The 27,897-nt window shown below is 42.3% G+C and overlaps 1 protein-coding gene across 1 annotated transcript in view; it reads left to right on the top strand.

The window, feature by feature from the left end:
- Positions 1–19,837, top strand: part of LOC126197352 (zwei Ig domain protein zig-8-like) — a 194,906-nt gene extending 175,069 nt beyond the window's left edge. The window contains exons 4-6 of the mRNA XM_049934631.1: positions 9,437–9,564; positions 16,312–16,480; positions 19,638–19,837. Coding sequence (XP_049790588.1) covers positions 9,437–9,564; positions 16,312–16,480; positions 19,638–19,837 — 497 coding nt within the window. The remainder of the gene's footprint in view (positions 1–9,436; positions 9,565–16,311; positions 16,481–19,637) is intronic.
- Positions 19,838–27,897: the final 8,060 nt, after the last annotated feature.

The raw sequence follows: 27,897 nt of genomic DNA, 5'->3' as shown, positions 1-27,897 counted from the left end.
CGACATGAGGATGCAGAATGCAATGGAAACCACTGCATTAAAGACACGTAACGTGTATCCACAGGACATGCGGCCTGTAATTGAAGAATTGTGATAATGATCTCTCCATTGGCAAAAGATTCCGGAATAGTCCCCTATTCGGATCTCCGGGAACGGACTGCCAAGGGGGAGGTTACCAGGAGAAAAAGATTGAATAATCTACGAAAGGATAACGTTCCACGAGTCGGGCGTGGAATGTCAGAAGCTTGAACGTGGTAGGAAAACTAGAAAATCTGAAAAGGGAAATGCAAAGGCTCAATCTAGATATAGTATGGGTCAGTGAAGTGAAGTGGAAGGAAGACAAGGATTTCTGGTCAGATGAGTATCGGGTACTATCAACAGCAACAGAAAATGGTATAACAGGTGTAGGATTCGTTATGAATAGGAAGGTAGGGCAGAGTGACCGGGTTGTTCTAATCAGAATCGACAGCAGACCAACACCGACAACGATAGTTCAGGTATAATTGCCGACGTCGCAAGCTGAAGATAAACAGATAGAGAAAGTGTATGAGGATATTGAAAGGGTAATGCAGTATGTAAAGGGGGAAAAAAATCTAATAGTCATGGGCGACTAGAATGCAGTTGTAGGGGAAGGAGTAGAAGAAAAGGTTACAGGAGAATATGGGCTTGGGACAAGGAATGAAAGAGGAGAAAGACTAATTGAGTTCTGTAACAAGTTTCAGCTAGTAATAACGAATACCCTGTTCAAGAATCACTAGAGGAGGAGGTATACTTGGAGAAGGCCAGGAGATACGGCAAGATTTCGATTACATCATGGTCAGACAGTGATTCCGAAATCAGATACTGGATTGTAAGGCGTACCCAGGAGCAGATATAGACTCAGATCACAATATAGTAGTGATGAAGAGTAGGCTAAAGTTCAAGACATTAGTCAGGCAGAATCAATACGCAAAGAAGTGGGATACGGAAGTACTAAGGAATGACGAGATACATTTGAAGTTTGGGATCGAACCGCCGAATCCTTCCATCAGTAAATGGGGTATATTCTCAGCTGACTCGGTTGTTTTAACCCCCTCCACTGACGGAATGACCCACTTCCTACTTCCGTATATATAAAGCCAATACGGACTTGTAGCTGTCACGCATTTGCGCTTACTGCTGCGTATTTTAACCGTAAATAGCTCAGTCCTAATGGTAAGAGGTAGTAGTGAATTCGCGTTGTTAATCTTTGCATACAGCACAGCTGCCACAAGCTCAGCTCACTTGTACTCCACTCCTACCCTCGCCATTGCACCACATTAACTAGGTGCTACGTGGACCTTGCTAAATTTACTTGCGTATACAATTTTGACCGTTACTCGCCAGTATTTACCTAATGATTAGTACACTCCTAACCGGACTATTTCACAAAGAGCTGTGATGATTGAACGGGTTCGATCCACGGCCTACAGTGCCCTACAGTTCACACGGTAACACTGCCTACCTGACCCACTTAACTTGGTAGTGAGCTTATGTATCCAATCACCACTGCTAGCAGCAGTGGATAATCCTATCAGCACGACGAGAGCAGCAGACTTACCGTCGAATCCTCCTGAAAATACTTATAACTACGGTCGCCAGCTCTGAAGGAGCAAAAGAATAAATCAATTTTTGGCTCGTTTCAAAGTGAAACGGCTTGAGTTGAATTTAAACTTAATTCTGAATATTACTATTTCTGATCATTCTAGGTGAATCTACAAAGCAAATACTCTCTCAATTTCTGTGAGTTGGCTTGGTAATTACTACCAAGACAATTTATGCAACTTAGGTTAACAAAATGCTATCCTTCAACTTATTTAATGATTTTGGATATTACTCTTTGGACAACTGATATTGAATTAGTTAAGTGACTTTACTTGAAAGGTTACTCAGAAAAATTTAAGTAACAATAAATAGGCGACTCATTCTGGTGTGACCATTGCTCTTTTCAACATTCTTATACGCTAAAGTATTCTACAACCAAAAGAATTGTAAATGAAAGAGGCGATGGTGGCCTCAGTCTGATTTCACTATACTTTACAATGAACAACATGTGTCGTAATTTTACTCATTGCTATATTCAGTTCTCTGCACTTGTATAAAAGAAAACTGGTATTCTCCTTTTACATGTATACAAAGTTCGACTTAACAATTGCAAGCAGTCTTGCCTTGGGTAGACGTGTCGGTGCTGGTGGTGAGACGCATGTGGCTAACGCAGCTCTTCACGCCTCATGCCCTTAATGGCGGCTGGAACTACGAGCTGTAGCACTCGTATAAGCTACTGCACGTCCGCCATAAAATCTGGGCGCAGTAACTCTTACAATCAGCCCCAGTGGCATAGAGGCGGCTTCGACAACCATTCGTCGCGTTGTACGCCACAAACGGCGACGATATTCGCCTCTTCGCTGTTGCACAATCGCTTTTGCGTGAGCACAGTTACGCACGTCCAATCACGTCAACACTCCACAGGCCATCCCCATTGTTCAGTCCCTGTGTCTCCAGCTACCCCTAGCTACGCTCGTATCACCAAGAGTGGGGGCGTTCCCTTACCACCTTTTTACTGAAATCATTTAGTATTTAAGAATATTTATATCTATTACCCTGGAGTTCATACCAGTCATAATGATTTACTACTAGCGCTTTACAACATTAAATTATACAGTACTAACTTATAATTACCAAGAAAAAGAATACATTTGACTCCGAGAGCTTAGTGCATTGTCTGACAGGCAGCGCTAATTCCCAGTTTCACCAATAGATGGCATCAGGGTGCACTCCCTGGCAGTCTCACACCAGCGCGCCCGTTTCCGACGCGCGGGCTCCAAATTACTGTCAGCCCACCATCATTTCAGTGCCGTTACAAGTTCTATAACGCTATAGATACAACAATAAGGAATAGCGCAGTAGGCAGTACAGTTGAAGAGGAATGGACATCTCTAAAAATGACCATCACTGAAGTTGGGAATGAAAACATAGGTACAAAGGAGGTAGCTGCGTAGAAACCATGGGTAACAGAAGAAATACTTCAGTTGATTGATGAAAGGAGGAAGTACAAACATGTTCCGGGAAAAGCAGGAATACAGAAATATAAGTCGCTGAGGAATAAAATAAATAGGAAGTGCAGGGAAGCTAAGACGAAATGCCTGCAGGAAAAATGTGAAGACATCGAAAAAGATATGATTGTCGGAAGGACAGGATCAGCATACAGGAAAGTCAAAACAACCTTTGGTGACATTAAAATCAACGGTGGTAACATTAAGAGTGCAACGGGAATTCCACTGTTAAATGCAGAGGAGAGAGCAGATAGGTGGAAAGAATACATTGAAAGCCTCTATGAGGGTGAAGATTTGTCTGATGTGACAGAAGAAGAAACATGAGTCGATTTAGAACAGATAGGGGGTCCAGTGTTAGAATCGGAATTTAAAAGAGTTTTGGAGGACTTACGGTCAAATAAGGCGGAAGGGATATATAACATTCCATCAGAATTTCTAAAATCATTGGGGGAAGTGGCAACAAAACGACTACTCACGTTGGTGTGTAGAATATATGAGTCTGGCGACATACCATCTGACTTTCGGAAAAGCATCATCCACACAATTCCGAAGACGGCAAGAGCTGACAAGTGCGAGAATTATCGCACAATCAGCTTAACAGCTCATGCATCGAAGCTGCTTACAAGAATAATATACAGAAGAATGGAAAAGAAAATTGAGAATGCGCTAGGCGACAATCACTTTGGCTTTAGGAAAAGTAAAGGGACGAGAGAGGCAATTCTGACGTTACGGCTAATAATGGAAGCAAGGCTAAAGAAAAATCAAGACACTTTCATAGGATTTGTCGACCTGGAAAAAGCGTTCGACAATATAAAATGGTGCAAGCTGTTCGAGATTCTGAAAAAAGTAGGGGTAAGCTATAGGGAGAGACGGGTCATATACAATATGTACAACAACCAAGAGGGAATAATAAGAGTGGACGAACAAGAACGAAGTGCTCGTATTAATAAGGGTATAAGACAAGGCTGTAGCCTTTCGCCCCTACTCTTCAATCTGTACATCGAGGAAGCAATGATGGAAATAAAAGAAAGGTTCAGGAGTGGAATTAAAATACAAGGTGAAAGGATATCAATGATACGATTGGCTTATGACATTGCTATCCTGAGTGAAAGTGAAGAAGAATTAAATGATCTGTTGAACGGAATGAACAGTCTAATGAGTACACAGTATGGTTTGAGAGTAAATCGGAGAAAGACGAAGGTAATGAGAAGTAGTAGAAATGAGAACAGCGAGAAACTTGACATCAGGATTGATGGTCACGAAGTCAATGAAGTTAAGGAATTCTGCTACCTAGGCAGTAAAATAACCAATGATGGACGGAGCAAGGAGGACATCAAAAGCAGACTCGCTATGGCAAAAAGGCATTTCGGCCAAGAGATGTCTACTAATATCAAATACCGGCGTTAAATTGAGGAAGGAATTTCTGAGGATGTACGTCTGGAGTACAGCATTGTATGGTAGTGAAACATGGACTGTGGGAAAACCGGAACAGAAGAGAATCGAAGCATTTAAGATGTGGTGCTATAGACGAATGTTGAAAATTAGGTGGACTGATAAGGTAAGGAATGAGGAGGTTCTACGCAGAATCGGAGAGGAAAGCAATATGTGAAAAAAACTGATAAGGAGAATGGACAGGCTGATAGGACATCTGCTAAGACATGAGGGAATGACTTCCATGGTACTAGAGGGAGCTATAGAGGGCAAAAACTGTAGAGGAAGACAGAGATTGGAATACGTCCAGCAAATAATTGAGGACGTAGGTTGCAAGTGCTACTCTGAGATGAAGAGGTTAGAACAGGAAAGGAATTTGTGGCGGGTCGCATTAAACCAGTCAGTAGACTGATGACCAAAAAAGAAAAAAAACTATGGGGTTTAGTTTACGAGTGCGGTAAATTTATTTCACTACCGATTTACGAAGAAATGTCTCCCAGCTCCAACGACTCTTGTAGAGGAAGAGTTACGTAGCTTCCTGATTTACGTGAAACAAGCTTTCAAAACGCTACCTTAAATGACAATACTGCAGATACATCATTCTTTCAGTGGCTGTTATTTAGACTTTCCCATTAAAAAGAATTTCCAAGTAAAAGCTATGGAAAACTGCCTGTTCGTACTGTCAAATAACTGACGAAACAAATTGGTATTGACTAGACAGCAATGAAACGTTATTCATGAATGAAGCGTAAAGGAATCTGTTGTAAAGAGCTATAGGATGTTATAGTGACGTTTTGATTAAATTTAAAAATAATACACTAGCGTAAAAAGTAGCGAGACCCAAAAATCATTAATGTAGAGTAATGAAATTTTGGGAATACATTTGCCAGTACATTAATAATCGATGTAACCGCCAGAATGTTGACTACAAGAACCAAACGTGCATACATTGTGTTGATAAGGTCTCGGATGTCGGTCTGAGAGATGGAATTCCATGCCTGTTGCACCCTACTGGTATAATGTAGATTAAGGCAGGATGATGGCACAATGACTGAAAGATGGAGGAATTCAGCACAATTTTGCTGCGTGAACGACTAACCGAAGATGTCATAAACACAGACACTCCACAGGAAACAACCTTAAGAAATGAATTACGTACTCCATACAACACGGTTTTTGTTACCTGCCCAGTTTCTGTGGAAGAAGTCGCAGTAGCGATAAGAGAACTGAAGACTTAAAAAGCCCCCAGATGGCGTCCATGCACAGGTACTCAAAACATTGTCGCCATAGTTCCCCCCCGTATCTAACAGACGTACTTAGTGACGCCCAATGGCTAGGCAGGGTACTTACAATATCGAATGCAGGGATCATACAAAAATCCACAGGCAGGGACCCTTCGTGTCCCAAATCATGCACACCAATGTGTTTTGTAAATGGTATGGTTAAGGTTCAATAGAAGCTTGTGTGCATCCGACTGCAGACTCACAGAACTTTCCAAGGCCTCAGTCCCAACCACATTAGTTTTAGACAAGGAAAATTTATCGATGACGCAATTGAACTAGCAATCGAAATTGTTACAAGAGCACAAAACAATCACGCAGTATCAGTAATGATAGACATCACAGGTGTCTTTGACAACCTGTGGTGGGCAGCACTGTTTGCGAGGTTACGATAGTTGGAGGTACCCCGTTCTCTGTATAACAGTCTTCTGGACTGCTGCAGTGGCAGAGTAGTGAAGTAGCTTGTGGGTAATAACAAATTAATCATCAGAATTACCAAGGGATGCCAACAGGGATCGATCTGTGGACCCATATTCTGGGACATCACTATTGAACACCTCCTATCAATCTTGGATGGAGACAACAGGGTTGATGGAGTTGTCGGTTACGCAGATGACCTGCTGGTAGCAGTTTCTGCTAACAGTAGAGCCCAGCTACAAGCGAAGGCACGTGGCACCATACAATCACACAGTGGTGCACACAAAAAAAAAAAAAGAAAAACTCCAGATATCGGGCCACAAAAGAACATATACCCTGTTGAGGAGTGTACTGAACACAAACGTAAAGAGAATGACTGTAAAACGCTATGAGCACTCGTAGGTGAGAAGTTAAACTTCCAAGAACACATCAGAGCAACTAGCGACAAGGCGATAGAATACTACACAAACTGGCAAGGCTAAGCTGAAGACAATACACACAATTCTTGTCAGTAATCAAAACATACCAGTGTGCACACCTTTAGTAGCCGCCCGGGGTGGCCGAGCGGTTCTAGGCGCTACAGTCTGGAACCGCGCGACCGCTACGGTCGCAGGTTCGAATCCTGCCTTGGGCATGGATGTGTGTGATGTCCTTAGGTTAGTTAGGTATAAGTAGTTCTAAGCTCTAGGGGACTGATGACCTCAGAAGCTAAGTCCCATAGTGCTCAGAGCCATTTTTTAACTCCTTGAGTCGGTACTCAGTTGTACAGCAAGTAGGTGGCCGCATCAACCAATCCTCGCTGGCAACAGAACAGCGGTAAGACGGGGCGGAGAAGTGTCATTCTTAGACTGTCGAAAGATTTCAGCACAAAAACAATCGAAGCTCTATACACGGTGCTTGGTATGTACCCGATTTGTATCACCACCAGGTATCGGGTTGCACAGTACTGACTAAAAATGGGTGGACTAGACCGAGTTGGGCAAATAACCAATGTATCCTTAAACAACTAGCAGCAGTTTAAACTCTGGCGAATGGAATACTGGCAGAATGATTGGAGCGCAAGTGGTAAGGGATGGAGAGTTAACAAATACTTTCCGGTCGCTTCGGAACGGTTAAGAATGAAACATGCCTACCTAGCCGCGGCATGGTATACTTCTGAAGAGGACATGGACCTTGTCCCACGCACCTCAACCGCGTGAGTCTGATGCAGACACATACTTGTACACGCGGAAAATGAGATCTTCCGACCATGCAGTCCTGTTCTGCGGGAATTACAGACACGTCAGGGGCATAACACAAGGAAACACCATTTATACGGGCCGCTCGGAGTGACCGCTATGTTTGAGGCGCTATGTCATGAATTGCGAGGCCCCTACTGCCGGAGGATCGAGTCCTCCCTCGGGCAGGGATGTGTGTTCTGTTCTTAGCATATGTTGGGGTTAAGTAGTGTGTAAGTCTAGGGACCGATGACCTGAGCAGTTTGGTCCCTTAGGAATGCACACACATTTGAACCATTTGAACGGAGCGGCAACTACACGAAGTGGTACGAAAGGGAACAGAATGGACCAACTAAATACACTGGCAGACTAGATTTAGAATGTAACACCCGGAGAATACCGACGCACCCGACCGTATATAGAATACAACGCAACCCACAGCAGAATATCAGGCTCCGTAGTGTGGATAACGACACAGAAGACGACACAGAAGTCAGTGCTGGGGACAATGCAGACGACAGCACATTCAGCGGCTAGACCGATACGCAACTTAGACGTTAATTTCATTGTAGGCATGTATAGTAATAACATGTTATTCTAATCAAGGACACTTGGTAGCGCACGCTAGGCTAAGGTAGTGAATGAAGTGCAGATGCATTGTCGTAAATTTCCAAGGCAACGGGCACTATAAACATGTAAATGGCACCATGGTAAACAACTAAGGATATTTTAATATAAATTAGCCTTAAAAGTGGAGGCGTATTATAGGAAATTGGCAACGGTAACTGACACTATAATCCTGTGTGTGTGTATATATAGACACAACATTTACGATAAAGGAATATAGGAATATAGTGTAAGGACCGCCCTACTTACTAAAATGGGAGATACCTGGGAGTTCAAAAAAATGTTCAAGTGTGTGTGAAATCTTATGGGACATAACTGCTAAGGTCATCAGTCCCTAAGCTTACACACTACTTAAATTATTCTTAGGACAAACACACACACCCTTGCCCGATGGAGGACTCGAACCTCCGCCGGAATCAGCCGCTCAGTCCATGACATGCAGCGCCTCAGACCGCTCGGCTAATCCCGCACGGCATACCTAGGAGTCAATCGCTCGAAGCACATAAAGAGGTATTCAGTCTCAGACATCTCATTTCTTCTCAAATGCAACAAAATTTTTATTGTTCCGTTTTCAGTTCCTGTATTACATTTTTATGAAGTACAACACTGCTAAACAATAAAAGGCGGAAATTAACAAAAAGCCTGACTCCACGAGGCGGGTAATGGTATGGTTGGATGTGGGTGCCGGAGGGAACTGGTACTCAGATCCACTACCGTCTCATACACCGATCATAGAGGCCAAGAGGCAAAAATGGTCCACCGTAGGGTGGGTCGGTGAAAATCAGCATAACGTGGAAAAAAGTGTCACTGTGGTGCCAGCTGCTGCCGAAGTTCCTGCTGCAAAGCAGTATGATACGCGAGATCCGTGCGCTGAACACGACGGTCTTCCTTCCCGATAGAGACACAGGACCCTCCGGAGTCCGGTGTTTTTAAGACCGTACATTCTCGTGCCCCCCGCAGTCAACAGACATGTACAGTGGCTAAAATGCTGTCAAGTCTTTCTGCAGCATCGAAGAAGGAATGTGCAGCTCATCGTACGCTTATTACACGACCTCGTTCGAACTCAGTGAAGTGCTGATAATGGCATCTTTATCGCCTTAAAGGAATTCTTCACTAACATCAACTCACCACGCCCAATCCCTATGGTAACTAATGATCGCGGCCGTTACAGTTACCGCTACTACCTCCACTGTTATGCGACTGGTACGAAATCTGAATAAACATCATCTACCAGATGGAGAAACATGCCTACCAACTTTCGTTTATGTCACTTAACTCCTTCTTGGTATAGCTATTTTATTTTACAGTGTATTTTAAATTATATTTTGTGATAAAATATGCAGAACGCTGCCAGGAACCGTAGACGGCTGTACGCTTGGTGAACGTTTTACAGAACCGCTGACGGAGATCCTAGGAGGTCCAGACCTGTTCATCAACACCGGCAGCACCATCAACCTGACGTGCCTGGTCACGTTCGCGCCGGAGCCGCCTTCTGGCGTCCAATGGCTGCATAATGGGCAGGTACGTTTCAGCAAAAACTGGAGGTACTCAATTTCAGTCACAGCTTATTAAGTCATAGCTGGACCTGTCATTTACAGTATGCCGGATTCAGTACACGCGATCACAGTCAAATCAGCAATAATTACAAAGTAGCTCTGTATAGTATGAGTTAGGAGTATGGTCAAGCAGTCACGTTGACAAATGGAGAAACACACAGGTTCACTTGTACGAGGATTGCTCAGTAGTGAACGGTGTTGGTCGCTTTCTTCTTACCATTCATTACTCGTCTTTATTTGGCTTATTACGACTCTATTCTGACATTCTGTTTGTCGTAACAGCTTCAAACTTCTGCAAATAAAATCATCATCTGTGCACCGCATTGTGGTTGGACTGATACGGAACAATGGTGATTTTGTGCAGTGGGAGCAACAGATACTTTTAAAGTGTCTAGTTACCCTAGAGAGTATGCTGCTGTAGTGTAACCAGTTAGGTTAAACAGCAGATCCGTGTAATGTACACTGATCAATTGCTACACAGCCGGTTTCCATGTGAAAGGAAACCCAAATTACTTCATTAACTTGAAGGCAACGGTCCATTCCATAGCGGGTGACAATCGTGACAGATTTCGCACAATTCTCGGGATGACATGAAGGAATAAGAGAACTGTAAAAAAAAGGGTAATTCTGAAACAAGTATGCGTTTACTATAAATGCTTGTCTATCATGCCGCTCGGCGTAGCCGCGTGGTCTCAGGTGCCTTGTCACTGTTCGCGCGGCTCGCCCTGTCGGAGGTTCAAGTGCTCCCTCGGGCATGTGTGTGTGTGTGTGTGTGTGTTGCCATTACCATAGGGTAGTTTAAGTTAGATTGAAGTAATGTTGAGAGGCACCCACATGCCTTGCTCATACTGTGGCATCAAGCAGTCCGGCCTGCAAGATGAGTTGTCTACCAAGCGAGTGGATTCATTCTTACTTATCGAGTAACATGAACTCTCGTACTCACAATTAGGTTACAAATTATCACCCTGTATGAATAATACGCAACGGAAACGCACATCTGACTAGCAGTAATTTACAGAACTCTGACTGTTCACTACGCACTGGCAATACCACATTTTCTTTTTTTTTTTATTTAACGGCTTTTATCAACACGTGGCCATCGCACTGAATATGAGTGGCGCACACATTATAAATTCTGGATATCATGACAACATACAATTCGAAGGAAAAGGCCACCAATCTTTTTTCTTTTCACTATCTTATTTATTCCGATAAATTCTGTAACCTAAACACACAAATTCTATAACCTACAACAATAACACATGAGAAATTCCGCCCAGTGGGCATGGCTTTACAGTGGTGAATCTCTATCTTATGGTCTCGTAATTATTTAACGCTACAGTGCACTTTCTGGATAGGATGGTGAATCTTTTATTATTTCTCACACTTCGACTCTCACAATCTTCATCACGAAACTTTCCTCCAGACCGAGCAGTACAAAAGGAACACGCATAGCCCACTACCTCTGAAACTACCTTGCTACTCTCCCATGCAAACCACACATACTTAAATTACATGACGTACACCACACTACAACATGAAATACTACACAGGGAATAGTCACAACATTATCACTTTCAGCTTTCCCACTTCAATTAATATTTATCCCAGTTTCACACGACACTGCCCCACTTCGTAATTCTACTTTCCTACTATGAACTCTGGAGATATATGCACGTCTTCCTGTGCAATGCAAGCCACGTGGCGTTGCTGGATAGACGGCTGACTCACCTTGTTTCTCTCTCAGAGTGTTATAGTTTGAATCAAGCGTCACACGGAAACATATCTCGCAAAGTAATATTAAAAACATATTCATCATACATACGAGTCCTCAACTGATACCATGGACGAGTACTTCTCTTTATCCTTTGTCTCATACACAGATTGAGACTCACACAATACTCACCACGTGGAAGTACTCGCCTCTAATTTCAAGTCCTGCACACGCTATTTCTTAAATACACTCCTGGAAATTGAAATAAGAACACCGTGAATTCATTGTCCCGGGAAGGGGAAACTTTATTGACACATTCCTGGGGTCAGATACATCACATGATCACACTGACAGAACCACAGGCACATAGACACAGGCCACAGAGCATGCACAATGTCGGCACTAGTACAGTGTATATCATCCTTTCGCAGCAATGCAGGCTGCTATTCTCCCATGGAGACGATCGTAGAGATGCTGGATGTAGTCCTGTGAAACGGCTTGCCATGCCATTTCCACCTGGCGCCTCAGTTGGACCAGCGTTCGTGCTGGACGTGCAGACCGCGTGAGACGACGCTTCATCCAGTCCCAAACATGCTCAATGCGGGACAGATCCGGAGATCTTGCTGGCCAGGGTAGTTGACTTACACCTTCTAGAGCACGTTGGGTGGCACGGGATACATGCGGACGTGCATTGTCCTGTTGGAACAGCAAGTTCCCTTGCCGGTCTAGGAATGGTAGAACGATGGGTTCGATGACGGTTTGGATGTACCGTGCACTATTCAGTGTCCCCTCGACGATCACCAGTGGTGTACGGCCAGTGTAGGAGATCGCTCCCCACACCATGATGCCGGGTGTTGGCCCTGTGTGCCTCGGTTGTATGCAGTCCTGATTGTGGCGCTCACCTGCACGGCGCCAAACACGCATACGACCATCATTGGCACCAAGGCAGAAGCGACTCTCATCGCTGAAGACGACACGTCTCCATTCGTCCCTCCATTCACGCCTGTCGCGACACCACTGGAGGCGGGCTGCACGATGTTGGGGCGTGAGCGGAAGACGGCCTAACGGTGTGTGGGACCGTAGCCCAGCTTCATGGAGACGGTTGCGAATGGTCCACGCCGATACCCCAGGAGCAACAGTGTCCCTAATTTGCTGGGAAGTGGCGGTGCGGTCCCCTACGGCACTGCGTAGGATCCTACGGTCTTGGCGTGCATCCGTGCGTCGCTGCGGTCCGCTCCCAGGTCGACGGGCACGTGCACCTTCCGCCGACCACTGGCGACAACATCGATGTACTGTGGAGACCTCACGCCCCACGTGTTGAGCAATTCGGCGGTACGTCCACCCGGCCTCCCGCATGTCCACTATACGCCCTCGCTCAAAGTCCGTCAGCTGCACATACGGTTCACGTTCACGTTGTCGCGGCATGCTACCAGTGTTAAAGACTGCGATGGAGCTCCGTATGCCACGGCAAACTGGCTGACACTGACGGCGGCGGTGCACAAATGCTGCGCAGCTAGCGCCATTCGACGGCCAACACCGCGGTTCCTGGTGTGTCCGCTGTGCCATGCGTGTGATCATTGCTTGTACAGCCCTCTCGCAGTGTCCGGAGCAAGTATGGTGGGTCTGACACACCGGTGTCAATGTGTTCTTTTTTTCCATTTCCAGGAGTGTGTTTCAATTTATAGTACACACGCTAGTAATTCAGCTTAACTTAAGCACACGGAAGTATTTCAACTTATTGCTACACGTGGTTTCATTGTGACAGTTGGTCACTTCCGAAGGTTACTACCATCCCATTAATATTACCTGCCTGACATTTAATTCTTCCCACAAAAGTTCCTGAAATAGAGAAATTATTATTTCAAACTACTCTTAAATATTCCACATGCATACCATGCCTCCACTCTTTTGTCTTTACGGAGCACAACTAAGACAGGTCTTAACAGCACAAGATCCAGCGGCAGAGTGCTGAAACATGGCTGTTCTTCAGGTTCTCTCGCACCTCTGCCGAAGTGGGGGAGCACCTTGCTACCGTATTGGTCAGCCACATTTCAGGCGCTCAAAGCTCAGGTAAATTTCCTCTCTTTCGTCCCACCAAAGGTGGCCAAAGGATAGTCTCAAAGATGATCATAAATTCACATTCACTATCTGCGGTTAGCAGACGACCATACATTCATTCATTTCACAGATCTCACCAAACTGGATGTAGGGATTTATTTTGTGGGAGTGCACATGTGATCAATTAAATAAATAAAATTGTCATTCTGTCCCACACTGGTATCCGGCTTCGCTGTATTAATTGAAATTGAGTTATTATTAGAAAAAATATGTTGTTCTGACAAGAATAACGAAGAATGTTGTACCTATTTTCAATGTCGGACGGTTCTGTACCCTTTCAATGTGTAAGCCTAGAGATCGATGATCTCAGCAGTTTGGTTCCTTAGAGCCTTATCACAAATTTCCTTTGTTCTCGCATGATCAGCTCTGCATATACTATGTTGTAATAGATAATCGCCGTTCACTTTATCTTATGCGACGAGAAATCACGAACAGTCCTAAGAATTCGTGGTGAAGTTCTACAGTTCTAAATTCTAACATATGGTGGGGCAAATAAAACTGGCCTAGACGATTTGTGCCAGCGTTAACGAAGGAAAATAACGCCTACAATTGCTTCCAACACGAAGAAGTCACTGCACATACAGCCGGCCAAGCCTTGGAGCACACATACACAGTCTTCACAGAGTTGTTAGCAGGGGTCAGTCTGGTCGCAGCCCTAGCTGACCACTTTGTGTGGGATACTCCATGTCTAACGTGTATCGCAAGAACCCTCATAGTCTTCAAGAACTGCAGCGGAACGTTACGGAAAGGACTGCAGTAATTCCAGCAATCCAGCTACGATTCACCTTCATCAGCTTGATGACTAGGCCGCAGAAGTGCCAAGAGGTGAATGATGGTAACTTTCAACATATGTTACACTCAGGTTAGTACTGTATTTCGTTTCCTCTGTAACGTTTGTTTGTACCCTGGAGTTTTGTTCCCCAGGCCACTTTTAATTGCCCCACCCTTATATTCAGAAATAAGCTGGAATTCACGTAATAATAAACAATATTAGAAACTTAAACGTTACAGTCCCACAACAATATTTATAACATTTTGTTCAGAACTAGCTTTCAGATTTCTTTGCCATCATCAGACAACTTTAAATAGGCAGTCAACTTAATATCAGCGGGGGCTTCTAACTGCGTGGAACGTTAATGCTGTACATTTCAGTTTTAAGGTGTCTATGTTCTAGAAATATTGCAACAACGTTAATAAATCAGTAAACAGTACTGATCAAGTAAAATTATTTAGGGACGTGAAACACAGGCTGTAGGGTCTTAAAATTTAGCATAAGCGTTAACAGGAAATATTTGTCTTCAATACATGTGAATAGGTAAACAGAAGAAAAGCTAGCTTTCCATTAACGTGGTTGATGAGGTTTGTAAACAACGTTCCTACACAATTTACTGTGGTGCTTAAGCTATAATGCAATGAGCTACGGGTTGTTCGAAGAGGTTAGCTAAACGTCCCTATTTACCTGAACCTGTTCCTAAGATTACTTTCTGAGGGGACATTTAGCACTGGCGTATGGCAAGACATCGACTATATGCAGACGTGACGGTTAACGTGTTTCGTCTACAGGATGAAATCCGTTTGGATCTAGTTGTACCTGTACAATTACAAAATTGTTTTACAAGAGGGGTAGGGACTCTAGAAATAAAAAAAAATTGTATGGGTAGCTAGCTGCACTTGTAAGATACAGCTGTACATACTCGTATTTAAATTTATTCTGACCCACCTTCAGCTGGAAGAAAAATTATAATACCTGTTGGATGAAAAATGAATAAACAGCTTTTGATGTTTCTGAGCAACAGTCAAAAAATAATTTTTAAATGAACACACCACCAGTTGACTGCATTGTTTATTATTTTTGTTTAATTACGACCCAGGTTTCGGCCTTTTACGCCATTTACAAGTGACTGAGTTCATGTCATTAAGACATATTCCAGGACATCAAGCGCAGAATTGTCCAAAAATTAAGAAAAATATTCTCTACCCACGAAATGCCAGACGTAAAATCATCATCTTGTAAAAAGGTTAATGAATAATAGTAGCAGCACATCATATTTAACAAAAATTAATATTTCTCCTAGAACACATACCAAATGTTACAATGCCAAAACGTGGACTGTAAGATAATCAAATTTTTGATATATCTTCAAAACACATGTAAGTAGCATATTCTCCACTTATTCCATGAGTTTTAAGTGCAGTCCATAGACAGACCTGTCTCCTCCACCTGCGCTGTTCAATTCGGTCATGCACTGTCACCCATAGAAATGGAATCGGGGTCGAATACACCGTCTAAGCGACGGACATGGGAAACGAGTACTGTGTCGCAATATAGTTGGCGGGTGAGATTTGGAGGTTAGTACACCCATGCAACATTATGCCTCCTCATGCCGTAAGTCCTAGGCAACCAAAAGGATCATATTTGATAATGCTCCTGACAGCATTTCGTGAGTCCATCTCTTGCCATATAAGGGTACGTAATGTACATGATAGCCTTATAGTTACAGTCATGTTGGGAGGCATAATGTTACATAGACATGCTGTCCTCGACATATGGGAAAACGGTGTACTCACTGGTCAACGTGGTTGTGACAGTGTAATCCTTCTCTATGTGAGTCTTTTCATGAGAGCATTAAGTTGTGACTTTAGTTTTATGGTGCAGCATTTTAAAACGCAGGTAGACGGGCGATTGGGAGGAGAGCATACTCGTACAACGCACTGAACTGTCAGTAGCCCCGACCTAAAATCGATCGATCACGTATGGAAAGCGTTGGGGAGACTTACTGCCACACGTCCAGATGCACTTACGACCACATAGCAATGACGCTTCTTCGCTCAGGATAATAACGTATTAAAAAGTTCTGCTGTACTTCCGGCTGCTTCCAGGTGATCAACTTTGATTCTCCGCGAGGAGGAGTGAGGCTGGTGACGGAGAAGGGCTCCATCACCACCAGCCGGCTACTCATCCAGAAGGCGGCTGCCGAAGACACCGGCCTCTATACGTGTGCTCCCAACAACGTCCCTCCAGACAGCGTCCGGGTGCATGTTCTCAAAGGTACGAGTCTGTATACCCGTATACAGAGAGCTAAGGTGATTCACTACATAAAACCTGAGATAACTTGCACTGATATTTATTGAGACCACAAGATGTCTTATTACATACTATGTCTTATGCAATAATTCTCATTTTAAATCGCCCATCTTTAAGGTGTTTGATGCTGTCCTCGAACTTTTCTTATCCCGTGCTGAGCTTGTAATCTCAATGTAACTGTGTTGGTGTAGAGAATTTCAGTCCGAAGACTAGATTGATCCAGCTCTCCAAACTATTTACTCTATTCCGTCTATTCATCTCAGAATATGTATCGTAACGCACATCCATTTTAACCTGTTTACTGTAATCATCTCCTGGTCTCCATCTCAAATTTTTATGCCCCGAACTTTCCTCCAGTTCCAAACAAGATTCCGTGGTTTCTCATTACGTTTTCTGTCAACGTATCTCTTCTTCCAGCAAAATATACCACATATTATTTATCTCCCCAATTTTATTCAGTACCACCTCATTGGTTACGCAATCTACGCATCCAATCTTCAGTATTCTTCTGCAGTACCACATTTCAAAAGCTTATAATCTCTTCTTGCCTGATCTGCTTCTCGTCTATGTTTCGTGTCTCCAGAATCCAACGTCCCAAACATATGCTTCAGAAAACATCAATATTAACAAATTTTTCTTTCTCAAATCCTCAGACACGCTTTTCTTGTCATTGCCAGGTTACATTTTATATTCTGTTGACTTTGGCTGTCATCAGTTGCTTCACTACACAAATAGCATTCCTCATGTACATTTACTGTCTCATTTGCTAATCCGATCCTCTCAGCAAGAATTGATTTAATTCCACCACATTCCATTATCATTTTTTACTTATGGCAATGTTCACCTTATATCCTCCTTTCAAGGCAGTATCTATTCTCTTCAACTACAGTTAAAGTCCGCTCCTTTCTCTGACAGAATTACTATATCATCGCCAAACACTCAGATTTTTGGTTCTCCATGAACTTTAATTACATCTCCTAAACTTTCTTTGGCTTCCTTTACTACTTACTCAACATTCAGACTGAACAAGACTGGGAATGCGCTACATACCTGTGTCACTACTATCTCCACCACTGCTGCCCTTTAATGCCCTTTAACTGATATAATGGCTCTCTGGTTTCTGTACAAGCTGTGTATAACTTTTCGCTCCCATTGCTTTGCTCCTTGTATCTTCAGAGTTTTAAAAAGTGTGTTCCAGTCCATTTTGTCAATAGCTTTCTCTATTACTATTTCTTTAAGTCAGATGCTATTTCCCTTGTCCCATATACCTTGCACGCCAGGTGGAATAGTTCTGCTATGTCTGAGCATACCAGCAGTTCTGAGGAATGACGTCTACTCCAGAGGTTTTGTTTCTACAAAGGTCTTGCAGTGCTCTATCAAATTATTCTCGCAGTATCATAACTCTGTCTACTTGCTCTTCTTATTCTACAACGCCTTGATTTCCCTTGTATGGCCCCTTTACATATTCTTTCCGTCTTTCAGCTTTCCCTTCTTTGCTTAATACTGGTTTTCGTATATTATTACTGGATCCTCAATCTGTTTTTCTTTTTTTTGCATATCCTAGTCATTGTCAACTCCTCCCACATTTTCCCCTTTTACTGCTTCTTCTAGAATCTATATAACAATTCCTGGTAACCACGACAGATATGCCATTAGTCTATCCCCTACTCTGGTAAGGATTTTCCATAGAATCCTCCTAAATATGTTCTTCGTTGTACATTTCTGTACTCTTAATGTTTAACATTCTCTCAAAACTCTAAATGTTTAATCCTTCTAATTTCTACTCCTTCGCATTTTCGATGACTCTCTTTTCACTTCACACACAAACACACACACACACACACACACACACACACACACACACACACACACACAAAGAGAGACAGACAGACAGATAGAGAGAGAGGGGGCAGACAGAAAGAGATACAGTACTTTCAGTGTCCTCTTCAATCACACTGCAGGTTTTGACAAGCTTCTTTTTCTGACATCTCTACCTGACCGATCAAAACGTGACTTGCAAAAACTTTGTCGAACGTATGAACATGAGCTACAAGTAAAACTACTGGTTTACGACTGTAGTCATGATTTAACCCTTAGAAGTCTTCTACGAAACACTACTATGTTTAATGTATAATATGCCTAAAACACCTACAACGGCTACCTTTAGCCACTCAAATAAGTTCTAAACACAGGAAGTACTTAATGCATGTAGCATAACTCCAATACCCGTAGTTATTACAGTTACCTGCTAGCTGATAAATGTTGCCTACATGTTTAAGAACATCTCTTCGTTACCACTGTCAATTCTGGCACAGCTAGGAAGTTTGCATGTTGCTACTCCTTTTTTCTAGATGACAACATGGTTCCACTATTGAATGAATTTGTATCTTCCTGTTGTGTTACTGTCGTTTCTGCTATTAGGTCATTACAAGACTCTTATATCGAAACAAGTTTGTGCCGTACATAGTTTTGTGCAAACCACATAGCACGAAAATAAAAATTTTGTTGCAATTAATTTCACCTCGTTATTAGAATGGACAAGCGTCGTATTATTTCTCTACTGCCTGTTGACAAAATGTTCGGTTATTTGACTATTCCTCTGTTTCTAACGTTACTATGTACAGGATATCTCCAAAGCCTGTAGCTGTGTTGCAGGTAGGTTGTGCTAAGAAGTAACTGTAAAGAAAAGAAATTCGGTATGTTGCCCCATTTCCTGTTTAATTAGCATTGAAGTTAGCTAATCAAATCGTTGCACACGCAAAAGCAAGTGGATCGTCTGATACATTTAGTTTCATTTGTTGATGATATAGCTGGAGATGGTTCAGCCTTCGATCGTGTTCGTTTCTTACTGCCGTCCTATGTCCAATATTTGTATCCCTCTCTTGATCGGTTCTACAAAATTTCTCAAGCAAATATATGCCACTGTGACTATATAACATACACAAACGAAGTGTTGACAGAACTTGCATCATTGCTTCACTGCAAAGACACGCATACAGCCACACGGTGAACCACGTCGATATTCAGAAAAACGTACCAGCGGCCCCACAACAGAAAAATTAAAGAACTTTTTACTATAGCTGGACCAGTTTAAAGATGAAGCGCTTTCTGTGGTGTTCAGCAGGTGACCTGCCAGCAGCCATGCAACACAGCGGTGCAGACGGTTCCGCACTCCACTGGTCGCTGATGACGTCATCGCTGCTGCTGGTGCTGCTGCTCCTCCAGTTGCTGCGGTGTGCGGCAACGGAGCGGGGTCTGTGCGCCTGCTCTGCAGGCAACCAGCTGCTCTCCTCCTTAGATCGTCGGATGCCTGAAAGATAGAGGTCCGCACTTCGTTGGTGCCTTCATTGGATTGATTTGCATTTTTTTTATTCTGTGGTTCAACAATTGTTCAACTCTGTTATCATCTAATGTCTCGAAAGGGACCGACAGTTTATTGAAATTGGATGTTTTGTGAAGCGTAAAAAAATTTTATTTGATTATGATGTGCGTGTTACATATCTATAGGTAAATCAAATTTTGGCCTGTTCCAGATCATTCATTGACAATTAAATGTACCAAGAGGATTTGAAATGGTGCGTATTATCAATACTCGTTGTATTTTTAATGTTGTGTTTCCTGTGACTGTACATAAATTTTATCGACAATTATCTGAACAGAGAATCTAGACTGAGACTTTTATAATAATTACTGTTTCATTTCCCCATTCCTCATAAACAATAAAATTGGGTTTACACTTTTACCAGCCCAAACCATTTTGAGTATTTGTCGGCGGAATACCAAACGTCTCAGCATTGGAAAACTGAACTTTGGCCATTCAAAAATTAGTTAAGAGTATATTGGTAGTAACAGTAACTTGAAGTGCCACATATGGAAAGAGGTAAATTGAATAGCAACGGCGCTGTGAGGATATCCAGTTACATGGATCCATATTTCTGCTGCAGCACAGTGTGAAGTACAGAAAGATAGTATCCATCAGGCTTTTACGGAAATGTTAATTTGACGGTATTTATTCTTTTTATAGTGGTACACATTCAAGTGTCAATAAGATCCTTGAAATAAATCAGCCACATTGTGTTTTAAAGGAATCGTATGTGGTTTGTTCAAATGTAGTTTCAACACTAAAAAGTGAGTGACCTAATGCAAGCGTGGCTGTAGTTTTCTTGAAGATGTTACAGGCATAGGACGTACCAAAATCACGACCACAGATGATGAGATCGAGATATTTTACTCTACTGTAATGAACTGTCGCCGATTGATGGTGTTTGTCAAGCAGCTGACACATAAATACCGGAAAAAGCAGTGTCGCACATTTAACATAACCTCTTAGAAACCTTTATGAGTATTTGCTGAAGACAGACGAAAATAAAATGTACGGACAGCGTTCTCCAGAACGTTACAAACAATTAACGAGTAGCTCAACCCTGATACATATTTCAATCAGAAATCTCTCCAGCTGGCCCTAAGTGGTTAAATATAAGATTTCGGAAACAGTCCTGCTGCTTATTACCTTTCACTTACGATCACTTCCGAATTATAGACTACCACAGTGAACGCTCACTGACAGTCTGTTAAGTGTCAGAACGAACTAACGCTAAGCACAATTGTGTGCGGCGTCATAATCTTGCGGCGATATAATCTTGACTATCACTGAGAGCAATCTGAGCCTTTTCTGATGCATGACATGGCCCAGCAGTACGTAGAGAGTTATGTTTTGAATGGTGATCACCCTCAGAAAATATTTGAGTTGCTGAACTTAAGTATTGTTAGTAACAGCAGACAACCATATGCTTACCTCAACCGATACAATTACTGAACTACTAAGAAATATGTGACCACTGCATTGGAAGAAAGGACGTACCATCCATTTACACAGTGAACCCTTCCACAACTCATTCGCTATTAAAAGCTGCAAGTCCTATGATTGTTCATTTTAAAAACCTGACTTTAAACCATGCAACTTTTTTGTTTCTTCGTAAAACTCACATGTAAACAGAATGCATTATCGAACCACGGAAGAGACGAAGACAAAACAAAATGGGCTCCAGAAAACGGTAGATACACAGATTGGTAGCATCAGTCATGAACCTCATGTTTTCATAGGTGACTGCAGAAGAATTGTTAAAAAGCTTTAACATAATGAGATTTAGGGTAAGTACGGTTACGTACACAAGTACTAGGTAACGCAGTTTACCAAAGCCAAAATTTGGATCGAATTTCAAATATTTGTGTACTAATCGTGTACTCGGAATAAATTCACAGTGATTATGAAGAAAGACTGCAACAAAATAAATGTTGTCACTACCCATTAGCTCATATATGACACTACAGAGTAATACAGTCAGTAGGACGGATCACAGTTTGTATCTAGATGAAAACAGGCTCTTCCACTGCTAAACATCAAACACCTAATCAAAAACCTGAAGTCACCATCACCTCAAAAATATTAACGCATAGGGATACCACTAACTAAAACATAGTTATAGCAGGAAACGATTCTAATACTGCGAATTCATCATATTAATGTTATCAAATATGAACATAGTGAAGTTTCATCTACCAAAGGAATGAGTAATACAAGTATTAATTGGACACTAACTGAAATTGAATTTTAGTGAGACGGTCTGACAGAAACCCGTAAACCAAACCGAAAAATAAATTGAGAAAGATGAAATACTGAATTAGGTAATCCAAAATTGGTTCACTCCTGAGCGTAATGATCTTATTCTTCCTATCAACATTGACAAAAAAAGTCCTTGTGATTCTTACCATAAATGTGACAGGTTCAGTATTAATAGACAGGAAAGCTAGTAACTGCAAGGGCTACTGTAGTTTTATTTTCCTAATTGATCAACAACTGCTTTGGACGCTGTCAGTCGAGATAACATCAGCGTAGAAGATCCCACTATCCTGATTCTGCTTCAATTATAAGCAAAGTAGCTGAATCATTTTCGTAACATTATTCCTATTTTAAGCGCAAAAGAAACATTGAGCACGGATTTTTTTCCGAGACAGAGTGATGGAAAGTGTGCAGCAAGTCAAATCTTCCAATACCACACAGATACCTTTATTGTACAGGAATCCAACATCACTTACTAATGTTTGCTTACACAAAAACATTTGATTCAGTCAATGGAACACACCCATTAAAACAACCTTAGAGTACAGTACTTAGGCAGAGGCATCATATGGCAAAAGTAGCGAAAAGTTATATGCACTTCAAACATGTAAGGAAACTCGAAGTACAAAGATCTCAGAGAGGCCTTACCTATACTATATCCGTCGAAGAAAGGACTCCTTAAGGTATATATCATGGACCAACAGGGTGTGCAGGCTACTACACACTACAGTGTCGCTTATTCTACGTGAGAACGGACAACACATACGTATACTAGAATGCAATTAACTATAGAGCAAAGAACAGCAATTGGAATTCTGGAAGGTCCAAACAGAGAAACACCTCAAAGATACCACCAGTGTGCATAAGAATAGGAAGCTAAACCCACATCCTACTGAGAGGAGAGGTGACACCATGAGTATATTAGTTTGACGTGGAGCGCATGTAGCTATAATTTCCAAAGATGTCAGTTTACATACAAAATACTCACAGGTTACTGTTTATTTTCGTAAGAAATTCTGGGGAATGAAAGTATCCATAAGCGATCAGAGTCCAGCAGAAAGCGGTCCCGGTCTGTCTGCACCCACAAGGCCAGTGAAACAGTCATTTATCAGATCTTCAAAGTTTTACACAACAATGCATCAACAATAACACTTTATAAGTTTCTATTTAAATAGTAATACCCAAGAAATTCAATAAACACCGCGCCTGAAAGACCTCACTAAGATATCCAATAAATATCACTCGAAATTAACCCAAAAGACATTTGTAAACAACTAGCGGAGAAACTCGACGTTGACGAGGTATGTATTTATAGCTATGTCTCCACACTCATTTCACGTAGCGTCTGGAATTATGCTTACTGCTTATTACATCATATCTCCCGAAATGTGTCTCGTAAAATGATATAACTTGCTAGGTACATTCAGTGGTATATCCGCATAGTATCTGCAATTTTTTTTAACTATATATGACCATGCAGCTTTGCTAGAATAGAAATGATAATTAAATGAACACCCTAGCTGCAAGCAGGCGTTGATACACTTCGTTGGGGACATGTTGAAAATGTGTGCCCCGACCGGGACTCGAACCCGGGATCTCCCGCTTACATGGCAGACGCTCTATCCATCTGAGCCACCGCGGGCAAAGAGGATAGTGCGTCTGCAGGGACTTATCCCTTGCACGCTCCCCGTGAGATCCACATTCCCAACATGTCCACAACACTACATTCGTAGTGCGCCTATTAGATGTTTGCCCATCATACTCATTACTCGTGGCAGATTAATCTACCAAGTCCCGTACGAGTTCGGGCATAGCGTGTGCGTTCGCACACAAGAAGGTCAAAGGCCGGGAACCCATATTTTATTTTAACTATATATGACCATGCACTTTCGAGTCCCGGTCGGGGCACACATTTTCAACATGTCCCCAACGAAGTGTATCAACGCCTGCTTGCAGCTAGGGTGTTCATTTAATTATCATTTCTATTCTAGCAAAGCTGCATGGTCATATATAATTAAAATAAAATATGGGTTCCCGGCCTTTGACCTTCTTGTGTGCGAACGCACACGCTATGCCCGAACTCGTACGGGACTTGGTAGATTAATCTGCCACGAGTAATGAGTATGATGGGCAAACATCTAATAGGCGCACTACGAATGTAGTGTTGTGGACATGTTGGGAATGTGGATCTCACGGGGAGCGTGCAAGGGATAAGTCCCTGCAGACGCACTATCCTCTGTGCCCGCGGTGGCTCAGATGGATAGAGCGTCTGCTATGTAAGCGGGAGATCCCGGGTTCGAGTCCCGGTCGGGGCACACATTTTTCAACATGTCCCCAACGAAGTGTATCAACGCTTGCTTGCAGCTAGGGTGTTCATTTAATTATCATTTCTATCTGCAAAATATGTTGCGAATAGAATTAGTAGCAGCGAAGTTATAACCTCAAATGATGCAGATTTTCACCTGGCTCGCTGTTTATGAAGTCATGTCTCCTGAACTACCAATCGTGCAACATCCAGTGGTAAATGGGCCTACTGTCTGTGAAGTGTTTGGTGGATACGGTTAGTAGGAAAAAAATTGTAGTAAATTGTAACGCCATGCCTCATGTGGTATTTGTACTGCATGAACAGCGGGAACACAGTAAGCAATAAACGTTTTTTTTTTTTCATCGTTCTGTATAGGCTGTCAGCGAAAAAACACTTCGTAAAAGTTTGAAATTATGTGTAAAGGTCGATAAACGTAGCTAATTACCCTCATTCTCAAATACTGGATGAATAAATATCTGGAAATTCATGTGTTGCGGGTTATTCTTCTATTTCACCCCCACCCTTTTGATAGGTAGATGGTTGTTAACCACATAGCAATTTTTCTTTGAAAGCAGTCCATAGGTTCAGGAAGAGACGTGGAACACACATGAACACACACATGAACACACACACACACATTTCAATTTTTATAAGATGTATTCATTTTAACTGCAAACCCTAGCTGATTCCACATGCCTGCAACCTCTTAAAACATTTGCAAAAGACATTGCCGTCTTCTGCAGATTTGGCTATAGCAGACTTACTCATCACGGGAGAAACGTAGCGGCTGCACTGTTTGGAAATTTGTCGTAAGGTCTTATGGGACCAAACTGCTGAGGTCATAGGTCTGTAAGCTTACGCATTATTTAATCTAATTTAAACTAACTTATGATAAGGACAACATACATACTCATGCCCGAGGCAGGACTCGATCTTCCGACGGGTGGAGCCGCGCGGACAATGACAAGGCGTCTTAGACTGCGTGGCTACACCGAGAAAGGTAGCGTAGTGGTTAGCACACTGGAGGGAGGACGACGGTTCAATCCCAGGTCCGGCCATCTTGATTTACGTTTTCCATGATTTCCCTAAATCGCTCCAGGCAAATGCCGTGATGCTTCCTTTGAAAGGGCACGGCCGACTTCCTTCCCTAATCCGACGAGACCTCGCTGTTTGGTCTCTTCTCCCAGACAACCTAAGCCAACCCCCGCGTGGCTACCCGGCACGGCGGCTGCTGCATTAGTATTCCATTTCGTGTGTCGTTCAATTTTGAGTGATAGTTGCACATTATTTACACTATGTTTTGTTTCGATCTGGATTCTCACAATGAACATAACTGTGCCCAAGCAGAGGGCTCAAATGCGTCCACTCTCTCCGGCGCCTGTCTTGACAGTGTTCTATCTGCACAACAGCCCTTGTTCCTAACGACCCGCGCTTCTGCCCGAGCGAGTCTCTAGAGTACCAGTTACTTTGCAATAAGGACCCATCGCGACTCCTCAGCCCAGTGTCTGAGTGAACAAAGCAGAACCAGGCGCTCACTACCAGTTGTTTCGAAGCTATCGGCGATTTATAGCTAGGGGATCTTCAATAAAAGATTAACATACATTCACATCTGCAAAGCATTAGTTATGTCTCCGATCGAAAAGATAAGTTATAAAATTTAATCCATTCCACAATGGGCGGATTGATACAGCAACCGGTTTCCATAGTTACATTCAGTCTGGATTGCAATTTTTTTTAATTACAAATAGCGCATTTCTCCTGTTTATGGATTCCTCAGATTTTATAAAACGAAAGGAAAAGCAAGACTTAATTCTACAAAATTGCAAGTTAATCTGCACTAAACTTTCAATATTATTTTTAAAAATTAAAAATAAAAAATAACACTCACTGGACGCTATCAATGCAGTACATATGACTGGTGATACGTAATACTCTGATAGCATTTCGCGGTGTTAATTTTTACAGTAATTTTTAAAAGTTTAGTGTAATTACATATTTTCTTTTCTTTTTCCTTCAGAGTTTCTGAGAAAGCCTTCATCAGGTGATAAGCTTTATTCATAATAAAACAAATTTTGCAACCGAAACTATCTCTTTCTTTGCAGCGATTCATTATGCCTTTATATCGCGTGTTTGCTTAAAAAAGTTGAAGTTATGAAAAATGCTGGAACGTTAATAGCTGACAAGTTTAATATTTTTAGATTACGTTATTGGCGATAAATTACTTGAAATCATAAAATTACAGCAAGTTACATTTCAGAGATATACAATTGGTTGTACGAGTAACAGGGGCCAGGAGAAGTTCATTCGAAGCATGCTAAGGAAATGGAATTCCACCAAGATTGAGTTAGCTTACAAAAGCCTTGTGAATTATTGGTCAGTTTGGGATAGTTACGAGGTACATTTAATATAAGAGATACGAACTATCCCTTAAGGCGACTTACGTTTCTTAATAAGTTCGCTTCATCAGAGCGAGGCGACGGAGTCACTCCTCGGTGGTAGGCATACTGAGAGATAAGCCGACCAGCTTGCGGTTGTCTAAAATTCCAGGTAGATACACTCCCCGAAAAGTTAAGCAACACATTTCTTCATTCCACTACGGAGAAATCAGAGAACATCAAGCTCACGCGAAGGTTTTGCCAGGCACCATTGATGACTGGAACAAGAAAGGCAGGAAACCACAGTGGCATGGACAGATTCTCTAAAACCGTAAATCAGTACTGTCTCATTTGGTTCCACAAATCTCGCAAGAACACGTATTTCATCAACGACTTCTATTGTGTTAGCCTGAAAATATAATCACACAAATATACCTCCATTCAGCTGCAATTAGGTGACCACGTAGGGCAACCCACCTACGACAGTAATGCGATTATGTCATCAGGTCCACAAGTTCAAATGCACTGGCGTGCCTCCGGCTATGTTGTAAATCCTTCAACGAATTCATCAAAGTAATGAAGTTAACTGAGGGATAAGAAGGATGTACCTTTCGCCTCTCAGACATACAGTCCAATAAGAGCCTTGACGCTGCTGACTTCTTCCTAGCTCTACACCCTGTCGGATGAGAAATTCGACACCTACATGTCAAACATTATTATTTTCGTAACACACGTGAAACGTTAAAACATTCAAGTATAAGGATCAATGAATTTGGAGTGCGCAAAATTAAGCGATGAAGTACATCTGGCGGTAACTTTTACGCATTAAATTTACATATGTTGCTAATTTAAATTTTCTAACAGCGAGCACTATCTTTTCTAAACACCTTGTATTTAACCATCCAAGTAATAGGTTTTCAGGGACAGTAGGTAACAAGTAAAGAAACTTTATTTTGACTGAAACTTGCCGGCAGATTAAAACTGTGTGCCGGACCGAGACTTGAACTCGAGACCTTTGCCTTTCGCGGGCAAGTACTCCACCATCTGAGCTACCCAAGCACGACTCAAGACCCGTTCTTAA

This window comes from Schistocerca nitens, chromosome 1, assembly GCF_023898315.1.
Source record: "Schistocerca nitens isolate TAMUIC-IGC-003100 chromosome 1, iqSchNite1.1, whole genome shotgun sequence".
Taxonomy (NCBI): Eukaryota; Metazoa; Arthropoda; class Insecta; order Orthoptera; family Acrididae; genus Schistocerca; species Schistocerca nitens.
This window is presented reverse-complemented; position numbering and strand designations above follow the sequence as displayed.